The sequence below is a fragment of the Rhea pennata genome, chromosome 2 (assembly GCF_028389875.1).
Source record: "Rhea pennata isolate bPtePen1 chromosome 2, bPtePen1.pri, whole genome shotgun sequence".
NCBI classification, from domain to species: Eukaryota; Metazoa; Chordata; class Aves; order Rheiformes; family Rheidae; genus Rhea; species Rhea pennata.
The window spans coordinates 139,880,156-139,894,554 of record NC_084664.1 but is presented as its reverse complement, the minus strand read 5'-3'; the positions used below and the strand labels follow the sequence as shown (position 1 = coordinate 139,894,554).

General features: G+C 39.1%; 1 protein-coding gene across 2 annotated transcripts in view; it reads right to left on the bottom strand.

The window, feature by feature from the left end:
- Positions 1 to 13,993, bottom strand: part of STK3 (serine/threonine kinase 3) — a 143,096-nt gene extending 129,103 nt beyond the window's left edge. For both annotated transcript variants that reach the window (XM_062570483.1, XM_062570484.1), the window contains exons 1-4: positions 13,934 to 13,993; positions 7,170 to 7,250; positions 6,583 to 6,711; positions 3,704 to 3,818 (exon numbers count right to left, since the gene is read on the bottom strand). In XM_062570483.1, coding sequence (XP_062426467.1) covers positions 3,704 to 3,818; positions 6,583 to 6,711; positions 7,170 to 7,250; positions 13,934 to 13,956 — 348 coding nt within the window. In that variant the 5' untranslated portion in view covers positions 13,957 to 13,993. The remainder of the gene's footprint in view (positions 1 to 3,703; positions 3,819 to 6,582; positions 6,712 to 7,169; positions 7,251 to 13,933) is intronic.
- Between the last annotated feature and the right edge of the window lie 406 nt (positions 13,994 to 14,399).

Here is a 14,399-nt window from a genome sequence, read left to right as displayed (position 1 = left end):
CTATTTAAGGTAAAACACTGAATACTCTGAACAGTCTCAATCCAGGAACATATTGTCAGACATTTTCCATCACACAATAGTCACAGTAATCAAGTCACTGTTCCACAAAAAAAGAAAAAAAAATCAAGAATGTACGTTTTCTTGTTCATCAGTCGCAATACATAAACAAAACATAGTATGTCACAAAACATAGTAATTTCAGTCTTATAAATTATGGCAGCCACAAATTGCAAGTGCACTAGCTTTAGTTTACATGGTAAAAATTAGTTATTTCAGTAAACTTAAAATATAAACAGTTAAAATTGCTTTTAATGGAAGTGTAATTACATTGTATGTAGGTTAATTAAACTAATTAGAGCTCTTTCAGAACCCCAAAATGATTTGCCAGGGGGACAAGCAGGACTGAAAAGAGACTAAAATTTAAGTGGCCTTATTTATATATAAGACTATAAATTAGGTGGCCTTTAAGAAAGGCCACTTTCTTAAAATAAGGTAGCTGAAGCAAATTAGAGATAATACTTTTGTTTCACTTGCTAGAAAAAAAACAGCAATTTTTTTTCAAGTTTAGTGTGTACAAGAATAGACACTTTCAAGCATACTCGCATAGCACAAGTCAAATTCTTATTCTTCTTTTAGATGAGGAAGGAGATATTGATGGAGACACAATGACTGATGCAGACAACCAGTATACTGCACATACTTTCCATGGAAGACTTTGAACCACTATAATTCGTCTGTTCTTGTGACCTGAAAATATTTTCCACAAACTCACCACACAAACTTTGTAAAGACATGCACAATTTGAAGCTAAATTTTTGTGTTTAAATACAATGCATAAGTATAATAGCAATTGTCTGTCCAAACCATCTTATGCAAACAGAACACCAAATAGCTTCCATATTTACAGAGAAGACAACAAAAGGAGGCTGAATGGCAATCAGTATCTATGAAATAATATTCAACTTTCAGAATTTCTCTTAATATTTCGTATGAGGCCAGGAGACATCAAAATAAGGACCAGTACAGTTTTGGTGGTACAGAAGAACTGCCCAAATCCTCCGAATTGCATACAGGACAAGTGAAAAGTAGAGGCGTTTGCTTTCCTTTTTTATTTATCCACTAGAATATAACCTGTCATAAGCCAGAATAAAAGGTCTATCTAGCCCAGCAGTCTGTCTTCAGCAGTGGCCTACAGTAGGTACCTAGGGAAGAATATAAGAACATGGCAAGTAAAGTGATACTTGTCTGCTTTACCTACTCAGCAATCTGAAATATGCAGATTTCCTGAGCTAAGTATTCAATACTTGTGTTCATCGGCCCTCACTATTTTTTCCATGATCTTGTCCAATTGCCTTTTGAAATCAAACTTAACAGCTATCCTATCCTATATGGTGGACCTCATCACCACAGGTGGAGAAAAAACGAAAAAATACTGCTTCAATTCTACTAAAGTGCTCCCTTGTTTTATTACCAAGTCTTATTCACTTTCTTTGTGCCACTTAAAATTTTCTAAGCCTTCATTATTTTGCCCTCTGGGTACCTCTTTTCCACACAGAGGTCTGATTTATTTAGTACCTCCTTACAGAGAAGTATTCTATGGCTTTGATCATACTCACAACCTTTCCTCTAACTTCTGTAACTGTGTTACATCGTCGGCATCTTTAGCTCCTCCTCTACTTATTTAATTATTGCTAAATAGTAGGCTGAAGAACTCAGGAACCTGTGTCTAAAGATTCACCTCCTCACCCCAAGCCAAATGCATCCCTTCATGTTTACCCACACTTTTTTTTCCCCTCAGTCAGAGGCTCAGTATCACAGAGTCCTTCTGCAAGTCTTCACTTGATTTTACTACTAGTAATAACTCTCATCAGCAGTTCTATTGTTTCCTGGAGAGGATAGCACAGACCCATGTAGGGTTCCCAAACCAACAATTTATTCTAACCCTTTCTTTCTTTCTATAGCTATAAACCACTTAAATTATGAGAGGACTTCCCATTTACTCCATTGTTGCAACCATATTTCTTCAAGAGTCTCTGGTGTGAAAGGCTGTCCAAAAATAAAGAAAGAAAGAAAGAAAGAAAGAAAAAAGGAAAAAAAATAAATCTTTCAACGTTAGAATACATCTACACCAGAGTTACTCACATGGCCAACAACTCCTTTAAAAGGCACTCTACCAGGTATGTATGGCATGACTTCCCCTTACAAAAAGGGTATGTTGACTTTCCCTCATTACATTTATCTATGTATCTATCAACTCTATATTCAGAGTAAAGTTTCTGCTATCAGTTTTTACCATATGAAACAGGAACAGGCAGAAAAAAAAGTTAATTTCTCCAATCATTGGTATACCTTTGTTCCAAGACTCTTTAAATATCATCTTTCCGTTGAGTTCCTAGATATTTTAGCATCTCTATCATGTCAATATTCTAGAGAAATGGATTGCCTGTTTTTTTTCAATCTATATAGACATACACATGCATGCACATATACATGTGTGTGTACATAAACATACACAAACACTTTTTAATAAAGAATTTTAGCTTTTTCGATAGACATCCATAAACTTTTTTTGCTTATTTTTCCTGTATCTTGGTTTAAATAGAACTTTACTAGTTCTAGACTAGTTTGCATCATTTCCCGTTTGAGCTACTGATTATTATCCTACCCTCTGGATAATATATAGCCATAAGTATCATTACTAAATGATGTAAAAACTCCAGCAGTGTACTCTCCTATAATTTTTTGGCTTTTCTACAGTCTTCAGTTCAACAACACAGCAGTCCTGACACATTTTAATTTAAATTGAATATCATCCTTACCAAAGAGATTCCCTCTATTCTGGGCACTACTCACTTCCTAATAAATCCAACTCCATCTTCATTTACCTCTTTTTTTCCTCTTAAGCCTCAACACTTTATTTCCTCTCTCTGCTCCCACAAGTGGTACAAAGAACATTTCAGAGTATATTTAAAGTGCCTTTACAAAAATATAAAAAAGCTAGCAAGTATAGAGTCATCTTACAACACTTACTACTAAAATACATTCCTTATGTTACTGCCCACTACTGGAAAGAAAACATCAAAGCATTTAAAGAATATTCAGCATCTACAAAAAAAAAAAAAAATTCAAAGAAGCTCTTTCATAATTAGAGCTAATAAAGCCTTTTCCTGCCAGATTGCATCCTCCTCTACATCACTTCTATCATAACGTCATTGTGACTCCTCCTTACAACTTCCCTCTGAATTCTTTCCCACATTCCCCAAATGGCATTCCTTTCCCTTCTCATTCCTTGAGTAACACTACTTACTTACACTCCCTAATTACCAAGTGGGGGAGAGACAATTCTGTGGCTATTTTCAAGCCATGTATGTACTAAAACACCTGCTCACAGACTAGGGAGTGAGAAGGGTAGGGAGAAGCAGCCACACACGTCTTTTCTTTTACAAGGCAGTAATTTTCATGAAACTTGCAAGAACTTCATCTTTCAAGACACATTTTCTACTGTCAGTGATCACTCTATGGAAGAATGGATAAAACAGATAGCCAGAGCAAACACATAAGCTTGTTTCCTGAGGAACAGAGGTGAAAACACTTCTTCAGGAACAGCCAAAATCTTGTCTGGTTGCTCTGATTTTTATTCTCACTTCTAGTTTTAAGTAACAGTTTAATTTTATTAAATGCTATAAGTAAAGAAAAAACTCACCGTTTTATTGCGAAGTCTAATAATGTCTGAAACAGAGCCAGCCCCACAATATTCCATAACAATCCACAAGTCCGTGTTCTTAAAATAGCTGCCATAATACTTGACAACGTAGGGACTAGATGGAAAAAATAAATAGATGAAATTTCAGGGGGAAGTTATCAACAAAAGTTCTGTTAAAAATTAGTTTGACAGACAACAGCACAGCAAGATAGCAAGTGTAATCAAATACATTTTAAAACTGTAATTAGTTTAACCAATGCCTAGTTAGAACAATAGAGTTCGACTGCTTAATAAAATAATGAAGGCACTACTATACATATAATAAGCTTTCAGTGATATTTAAAGAAATACTTTTGCCCAAACTTCAGTCATCTGACAAAAAGAGAGAAGCATGCTGCCTGCCTAACAAGCTTGTTTTCTTCTTCCTAAGACCTCTCCATTTTAACTCACCTTGAGAAGCTACTATTTTTCTTCCTTCTTCCCTCAGCACCTTGAAAAACCTGTTTCCTCTCTCCCAGTACTAACTAAAAAGGAAAAAAAAAAATCCCCCACACACACACTCCCCCATTTGTCTCCTCTATTTCTCCCTTTTTTGCATACATGAACTTCTTTCAAGTGCAGATGTAGGCTACTATCTGAAAACAGAATTTTGTGTTGGTTAGAACAAGATTTCTGGATCTGAAAATTCATTTCCATACTGAAGTGTCTCATGTGAAGATATATTTATAGTACTGTCATAAACAGAACATGTTGCTTTGCTATTCATCAACATGTCACTTGACATAATGTTTCCTCTGAGGCACTCACAACAAAGAGGCACAAACAGATGTGGTAAAGATGTAACAAGGATCTTCCTTCGAAATAGTGATTAAATGTTATGTTTATGGAAATAAAAGGCAGCAGTTTTTTTCCAGGAACTTGAGCAAATGAGCTTAGTCAGATTGGCATCAGTCCTTCAGAGCAGTAAATAAGATCCTGAGATCTCCAATGCTGATCTCTGGTCAGAACATCTACATTGTGGGGGTGGAATTGAACACAGTTTCATTTTGGAGCAAGGGACTGTGTTTTCAGATGGGGGCTTTTGGCAGCAGGGATTTTGGTTAGAAAACTGCTACAAGAAAGAGAGGATCTATAGTTTCTTCCTGCAACACAGTGCTATCTTATGCAGGATAGGTCAAAACCTGAAACAAATGTACCTTTTCACAATATCACAGGTACTGCAAACTATAGTTTGCTACTGTGAAAGAGCTACTGGTAGCACCAAAGCAACGTTCAGTTCCCACCTACCTAACAAGTCGAGAACTAAAACCTAACAAATCAAAACTACATATTGATCTTGCCCCTAGGAATTCCTAGGGAGTGAGGAGTTTATTCTGTAGAATAAATCTTTTCAGTAGAATTATTAATCCCACTGATTTTTGTGACTATCTCCTACCAGATTTACACTATGTTAGTATTTCCAGCAAAAACTGTATATTATTACAAATCAAAACAAGGCAATCATAACATTGTCACATTTGCTTATAGCTTCATCCCAGCTAATTATGTGAATCAGCCTTTTCCATAGCAACTGCTTGCCTCAGAATCTACTTTTTTCCCCAGGAGGGCTTCAGCCCAACCACTGTAGCTAGTTCGAGAACCTAGCATGGAGAAGTGTTAAGATTGAAGCATCTTTTACTGGAGATGCTCCATAAACCCAAGGCTTTAATGCAACATCTGTGAAATCACCACCTGTCAAAAAGAAGTGCTAAAAGGGTAAGGTCCCTCCCTTCCATCAGCACTGCACAGTATTGTATTTGCACTGAGGAAGACAATACAAAAGCAAGCACATGCTGCAGAGCTACATCCCAACGTTCATTTTCAACTAGAGAATAGCTGCATCTTTTCCAAAACATTCAGTAACATCTGAATAAATACAGCCTGCACTAAAAGAATTATCTTCAAACCTGAGGTGAGTACTGCTCATTGTCAAACAAGGGCAGACTTTCCATTTAATGACAAAAGTTCAACACTGACACACCAGGAAAGGACAAACACAACTAAGAAAGTATCAGACCATTTGCAATAACACACACTCACCAAGTTAATGACTAAAACAATCAACATTTTAAAGGAAGTTTCTTCTAACCAGAGTGTGAAATTTTCCCTGAACAGCAAGCAACAGACTCCTTCAGCACTGATTAGACATGAATAAAAAAATTCACCCTGACAGGTGTTTGGGAAATTATAACCAAGACTTTAAAAAGTGATATCAAGAGGTACACAGAAACAAACAAACAAAACACAACTCTACAGAGGAGAGGTAATTAATTATTTTATTTCGGCACCCTTGCAGATACCAGCCAAGATAAGCTATATTGTTTATGACATGCAAGATAACAGCCCTTCTCCAGAACCATTTTAAGATTGTTCACTAATTAACAGATGTGCTCCTCTATGAAAACTGACTATTGATAGGATACTATTTTGGAAGTTAACAGCTAACCATTAGTCTTGTGCTATAAGTATCTTTACCAAACTTCCAAAATGGGTAACTTTGAATCCACATGCCCTAGAATGTTTACAGGAAACATTAATCTTTGGGCTTAGCAGTGGAAATAAAGTGATGAAAATGTAGAGAATTCTAAGCACATAGAACTATTTATTCTTTCAACAATTTCTGTGAAGTACCTCATTTGTACTTCCTTCAGTCCAAATGAAGGATAGGATTAAATGCTCAAAGAGGTTGCTTTAAATAGACCATTCAATGTAGATTGCTTTAGTTTTCCATATATGCAGCTGCAAACACTTCTAAATTTCAGTTACATTCACAACACACTACCATTGCAAATATACTTTAACACAGATCCTTAGAAAGGGAGCTGAATTGCCATGCCTACCTGTCACATTGTTGCATTATAGAGATTTCTTTAATTATTTCTTGAAGATCTGACTCCACAGGCACCTGTTTAATTGCTACAACTTGTCCAGATTCTTTGTGTATTGCTTTAAACACACTACCATACGATCTGAAAAAGAGGGAATTAAAAATGTTATTTTTACAAAAGAATTTGCTTCTCTTTTCTAGCAAGCATTACCTCTAAAATGTCACATAAGCCACATGCTCATGTAGAAGCTGGGGGTGGGGAGGGAGAGTAGTTGTTCAACTTGCAAGAATTTCAATTCTATTAGGACTTTAGAAAAATAATACCTCTGAATAATGAATCTTTGTCCAGGTGTACTGTATCTAACCTCAGTACAGGCACACACACCTTTGCTGTCATAAGCAGTGAGAGACATGACAAGAATGCACAAACAGCTTTGGAGGAGCACGGAAGTCTATCAATACAGGCATTTGCTGTATTACTAAAGCTTCTCTAGAACAGATTGACAGGCATTCCTCTGGCATTTACAAACACTGTCTCTGTAACGTAACATTCCAACATATGCTTTAGATACTGTTCCCTTCTCAAACAGTTGCACTTACCCTTCCCCAAGTTTCTCCAGAACATCAAAGACTTCTTCGGGTTGCTTAGTTAAGCTATCTTCGCTTAGCTTCTTCAGTTTGCTAAGATAAAGACAAAGTTATTTTAAAGAAGGAAGATAAATAAAAGAACTTAAGCAAATGTATAACTGAGTGGACAAGGCAAAAAAGCTTATCAAGGAAAACACTGCAATTAAAATAAGGTGTCTAATTATCACGCACTAAAGAAATATCATCAAGTACAAAATGAGGAAAGTTAAGACAATTTTGACACTACAATCTTCCCACTAAGGTACACCCAATACAGAGTAGCATGGGACCAACTCACTGATCAGCCTCTTGTGAAAGCCTGTGAAACAGGCAAAAATTACACAGAGAAGCAAACCACAGAGGTTTGAAAACCACCCAGTAAAGCAAGCACACCTTTCATCACAAAGTAATGACCACAAACACGTGGTCATTACTGACTAGTGCACTCCATGGCTTCCTAAGAAAGAATAAACCAATCCTATATGAAATAACCCAGTTTCTAGAAAAGTATGGATTTCAGCTCCTTTTAAAGCAAATGAAATGTCTATTATATCTAAAATTTACAGCTTATTCTGCAGCACACCTTGGATACTAAAGGAAACTAAAATGGCTAGCACAGAATGAACACTGCCTAAATGGACTCAAAGTCTTCAGAGTTTTTAACTGGTTTATAAGGAGAGTGGTGTAGTTTAAGTTTAGCATTAAGTTAAAAGCAGAACCCAGAGTCAAGATGATTCATGAAGCAGATGGTAGCATTTCAGTCTCACAAATGACAGCAGAACACTGAATTTCCACGAATCAAATACTCTTTAGGGAGATGTAGGAGCAGTCCACTGCGAATACACGCAGGGACAGTTATAACACAGCATCTCTAATTATGTAACGCTGCAGTATTTTTTTCCTCCAGTTTACTCTCTCACAGCTGCATATCACACTGCCATCTCTTCCAGCATCTTCAGCTCACTTTCAGCATCATTCTTGGTTCTTCACAACGTGCCCTAGTCTTTCCCCTGGTCTCCAGCCTTCCCTTCTGCCCAGCTAGCAGGTTCCTTACAGATCTAAGATGAAAGTAACTCAGCTGCAAGCTTTTGATAAAACTGACACTGAACATAACACAGGAAAATAAAACCACACACATGCAGTGAGGCCGTGTGGCTGCAACATGTAAATCCTTCACTACAAAAGTTATAGGGAATTCTACTACAAGATTGAAATGACAAGTTAACTCTACATGGTAGCCTAGGGGACTATTAAAGCAGAAGATGACCTGAAGAATAGCTGGCGCTGTAGTGCTAGATATAGACAATGTATTCCATATGGAGGAGAAGAAAACTTTGAAGTACAGAGTATCATCGAGACCTTATGGAAAACATGTTACCCTGTGACACTTCCAGGAAAAGAATGCAAAATATAGAAAGGGAAGGGGGCATGGACAGAACAGATTGTCAAATCTAACATTAAAAGAACAGTACTCAAAAGACAGACCTCTTCATATTGAATGAGGTGGTTTTGTGATATAGAGAACTAAAAGATAAATGAAATGGCTGTGGTTGAGCAATTTGGGGTGAGGGAAAGACAGGATTTGTTACTGCCAACCATCTGAGTAAAGATAAAAATTCAAAGTAATTATTCAAGAGCACAGGCACATGTAAATTAGCTTTAAGTTTGCTACAATGAACAGACAGGTAGCTGGAAAGCACATGGGTTAAAGGGGGAGTGGGGGGGGGGAATAAAAGTTCCCAAAGTGAAAGGAAAGACCTGCTCAGAAACTAAAATCCTGCAGGGAAGCACATATTTCATTACTGAACGAGTATAAATTGAGGCATAAATAAAAATACAAGTATTAAGAAAAGGAACAAGTCATTAAGATGCTTAGTCTATTTTCTTTTGTTCTCCCCCCCCCCCCAAAAAAAAAAAAAAAATCTATTCTCCACCCCTAACCTGGTTACTTGCATCCCTAGAAGTAATGTTCACAGAAGAAAAATTACATTTGTGCTTGGTTTGCCACCAACAGAAAACATACACAATATGTTATGCTACCAGCAATGCCTCAAAAAAATAAATCTTAAATAAATGATCTCTTCAACAGAACCTGTGGAAAGACTAAACTTTTTAGTAACTGGTGGAAAAAAGGAAACATACAATGGCCTTCCTCTGAAGTGTAAGAAGAAAACACTTCCACTTGCACACCAAAACAAGGTTTGCTAAAATGAAAGTTTTCCATCTGAGGCCCATTTTGAAGAAGTCTTCAAAATTTCACTTTCAAACATTCCTTTCAGCAGATTTGCTTCTTGAAATAAAACTTCAGAATATGCTCAATACCAAAAGGGTTTCATCAGCTCCCTAATGCCAAGGCATTAGGGCTGCTTGCGAAGTACTAGGGAAGTGCTACTGAACAGTCATGAACCGAATAAAACAAGCGTTATTGTCAAATAATAGGTATTACCTGGAGTACTTAAGAGAGAACTTGGAGACCAAAAAAATAAGCACTCTGTAGTTTTAAAATTATTTTCACATTTCTCCCACCCTAGAAAACATTTTATGAGGCCAAGTAACACTGAACAATAAGACAGCCAAATATTAAACCAATTGAGGGGATGCAAGATGTCAGCCTCAGTAACTTCATCTCCAAATACATTGTTCAAAGTACTTCATGCTACTTCGTGCTCCTTCAAAAACACCCTGGAGAAGCACAGATGGCAGATCATGAAAGAACTCTAGTGTTCAAGTGACAGTATTAACATCACAGATCTTTGAACCATGCAGAAAGTTACTGAAGACACAGATGATTTTAAGGCCAGGAATCCTTTTAGATGTTCAGAATTAGAAATCATTAAACTAAATAGCATATGATAAACCCTAAAATGGTTGTAATAAAAAAAGCATTTAAGAAAATTTAGTGAGAAGGGAAGGAGGAGAAAGATGACTGTCATAATTGCCTGTAAACCACTAAATAGAACACAAGAAAAAAGGACCAGAGATATTAACATACTATCTTGGTTAAAAACTAAGCAACTAGAATTGGAGCCAGAAAGAAACATCTAAGATTTAAGACTCAGCTTCTTAACGAGGAGCTGTGTGTATGTCCTAGTAGCCTCATTTTATAGGCATACAAGACAAACAAGACACACCGAGTTCAACATTTCAGAAGCATCGCTGCTGATTTAAAATAGGTATTTAACGGAAGTAATACTGTGTTCTACACAAGAAGTCCATAGTATGAACACCCAACAGAATATCTATCTGCTAAGGCATCACTAGAAATGAGATGAAAACTGTAGAGACAAATGGCACACAGCAATCAGAGTTACAGTCTCCTTGCATTCCTCTCCTCCATGGGTTCTCATGACAGAAGAGTATAAAAAAGAAAAAAAAAATCAGAAACTGTTCAGGAATAGTTTTATTCTGGCTACAGGGTGCAAATCCTGTAGATATAATGGTGAGAAAGCCTAAAGGAGAAATGTAGAAGATAAATACAGAATGACTTTCTTTCCTGGTTTTATAGTTACGGTTCTAGAAAGGTTGCCCATAATCATTACATAGCAATTATGAGCAGTTTCAGTAATTTTCCAGGAGAACTGTTCCTGCAAGCATTGAGGCCAACCAGAAAAAAGTTAGTTATAAAAATCCAGTTGATGAGCAAAAACATTCACACTTAGCTTGACCAGAATCCTTTACATCATTATTATGTCACCAAAACTGCATATAACTAAACACAGAAAAATTTAGAAACAGTGAGAGATACCCAAGACTACTGATTCTAGCATAAGAGATCAGAAAAATATGAATTTGGGACTGAAAGAGCAGAAAAATTTTCCCTCAGATATGAAAAAAGAAGCAAGAGTTTAGTGTTATGACACTATGTACAGCCTGTACAAAGTAAATTGGCAGTGTGTTAAAGAGAGGCATAAAGAAAACTGAAAGCTGGCAAAGAAAAATAAAGTAGGGCTAAAAAACAGAACTCCATTAATCACTGTCATGAATCATTAAAAAAAAAAATTAACACCTATTCCATGAAACACAGATATATGCACAGCTGATTTTGCAGAATGAGCATGTCAAAACATTCAGAAAAGAATGGCTGAGGTCAATTATACTGAAATACTAAGAGAAGCTAGTAAGAGAAATCACTGTAATCATCAGAAACAGAGGTGGCCTATGGACGCCTTGAGATGCTTATACAGTTTTATGCCATTCACATAAACAGAGGTAAGTTTGAGATTATATTACGTAGTGTATTTACATTCTGTTTTCTCAACCTAAGCAAACTCGCACCTTCGTCCCATCATTTTCAGTGAGAAACTGGCCACTGTCATCCACATAACCAAGTAAAAGCCCATTCACACTAAGAACCACACCTGTTTCACAGGCAATTCATATTTTAGTAAGAAAGCTTTTTCTTCCCACCAAACTTGGAAAATAATATTTAAATGAAAGTTAAATTGCTGCAGTCTAAAGAAAGGACTGTGATCAATATACTCCATGCTGGTTAAGAAGCCTTTTATTTGAGGGCAGTGGGTAGGATATACAGATGAGCAAGATTTGACAGAACTGCATCTCTAGCCACTTTCCTTTTCCCTTGCATGTAGTCTACTTCCCTACATACAAATATGTTAATATATACAAACACAACCAAAAAGTTGTAGGAAGATCTAGAAGCAAATTTTGTAGCCAAAACAACTTTCAATCACTTCTGACTGCAGTTCAAGAGTGAACATCTTTTCTAGTGACTGAGAGAAGCACACCTGAAAGAATTAGGAATTCAGATGTAAGAAAACAATTCATGTCAGTTGCTGCAAAAATTCTTCACTATAATAATTTGAAGAAGGCATTCTGATGAAAAAAAAGTAAATGAAATTATTCTGAAAAGGAATTCTTACAGGTCTTTTGTAATTGTTGCAGTATATTACCATCAAAAACAATAACTTCCCTTGCTTAACTATTGCTATTTTAAAAGAATCTACAACAGCCTGACCTATCACTGGACATCATTGTTGCTATTTTCTGAAGGACCTGTTTTAAAGAGTTGCAAGCATTTACATAAAATTTCTGTGATGCAGCCCATTGGTATCAGTGGTGTGTTCCTTCACAGACAAAGGTGGAATAAAACTGTTCTATACCTGTAGAAGAAATTTAGGATTCTAAGACATCCATGAAGCTTTGAAGTGTTCGTTTGAAACTCTTACTACCTCTAAATGATTATCTTTTGGTACATAGATCGTGACATATATAGGTCCCTCTCAGTAATTGATTCTCTAGATAGAAGACACAGTAAGTAAAAAAAATCTAAAAATCTCATCTGTTTTGCCAAATAAACATGGTGCTTCCCTCACAAGTCACCATAGTACTGATAGCAGGTACAAAATAAATAAATAAAAAACCACACACACATACACCTATCACCCACCAAATAATCTGTATTCTTTCTAGACTCAGAACAAGTACATAGCCTAGCAGAATAGTTGGGAATACTACAAAATACTCCAAAAATTGTAAAAGTCAATAGACGAAAGGTATACGCAGTGCAGGCTGCATACACCAATTTCTCACAAAAAGCCGAGTTCTTATCTTCCCTCCCATTAAAGAAGCAAATATATGAAGTTCTCATCACATTCAAATTTCAGCTTTTGAAGCCTATTTCCTGGAAAGCTTAAAAACATGCCAGAGAGTTTAAAGTTTTCCCCATCAGCTTTCTAGTTCTTCCTGACTGAATTTAAAGATTTAAGTAGCTCCACCTCTCCACTATTAGTTAGGATAACAGCACACAAAGTTTGGTAATAAAACTAGTGCAAATCCTAGATCATAGGAAAACTGTAGGACAGGCTAACTTCAAGCTTCATTTTCAATCTTTTGATATCACAAGAACACAAGCTCTGTACTGCTTTTAACATCCACTCCTTCTCAGATACTCATTTCATCTCCTAAATTCTTACTGGCGTCTTTCCTATTTCCTGTATTCAGGACACGCAACGCTGTCCGTCCAAAATTATGCTGGATGTCTGCCCCTCTGCCCCATCGCTTCCTCCCCAGCTTCTACCTGGGCTATTCAGTCAGTGCTCAGTCTTCCATCAGAAAGAAGCAGCAGTGGGGCAGGTCCAGAGGTGAAAAATATATAAAATACAATCTATTTCTGAACTTCACATCATTCTCTAAACTGAGAGACAAAACCTTTTTCTTGCCCTGGGGAGTACCAAGAGGAATACTCAAATCCTAAGGGCCCCCAAAATACGTATGAATTAGTAAGGACGGTTATTCTAAATACTTAAGAAAACGCACACACTGCGGGAAGGGAAGCCTCGCTTTTGCCTCTTCCCACTACTCCCCGCTCTGCAATTGCAAGTATGCAGCGCCCACCCCCACAAACACCTCTCCCCCAGCAGAACAGAAGGGTCCTTTCTGCTGCAAGGAGACGCGCACTGCTTACGCCCCTTTCTGCCCTAGCTCGGCGCCACAAAACGCACCGGGGCTTCAAGGCCGGGCGGGACCGCTCCGCGGCTCCCGGCACCAGCGCTCGCTCGCTCGCTCCCCGCTCGCGTTTTCCTCCCCCACCGCAGTCCGCCCTCGCGCTCCGCGGCCGCCGGGCAGCCCCCGCGCCCCCTCGCAGCGCCGCGCCGCGCTTCCGCGGCGGCGGGGCAGGCGGGGCCGCCGCGCCGGGACAAGGCCGCGCCCGGCCGCCCCATCCCGCCCCGACGGGGCCGCCGCGCTCGCTTCCGGGAGCGGCTCGCCGGAGTCGTTACCTTTTGGGCGCTGCCTGCTCCATGCCGCCGCGGCCCGGCGCCCCCGCCCGGCGCGGCGCGGCGCGGCGCGGCTCGCGGACGGCCCTGGCCAGCGGCGGGCCGGGCCCGCGGAACTCCGCGCAACTTTCCCCCGAGCTCGCTGGCCCTTTAAGCGGGGCTCGCGCCCTCCCTCGGCCGCGGCCGCTCCCCGCCGCTCCGCCGCACGCCACTACCGCTGCCTGCCGCCCGCCGGCGGGGGCCCGCCCTCGCACGCCTCTCATTGGTTACAGGCCGACCAGGTCGAACGCTGATTGGGTGGGAAGCAGGTCACGCAGAACGGCAGCCAGCCCGCGAGGGGCGGAGGGAGAGGGCGCGCCTCACGGGAAGCGGGAACGTGGAGGCGGCGGCGGCGCGCGCCGGCCCCGGGCTCCGCGCTCCCGGCATGCTCCACGCGACGGCGCCCCGCGAGGCACGCTGGGAGATGCAG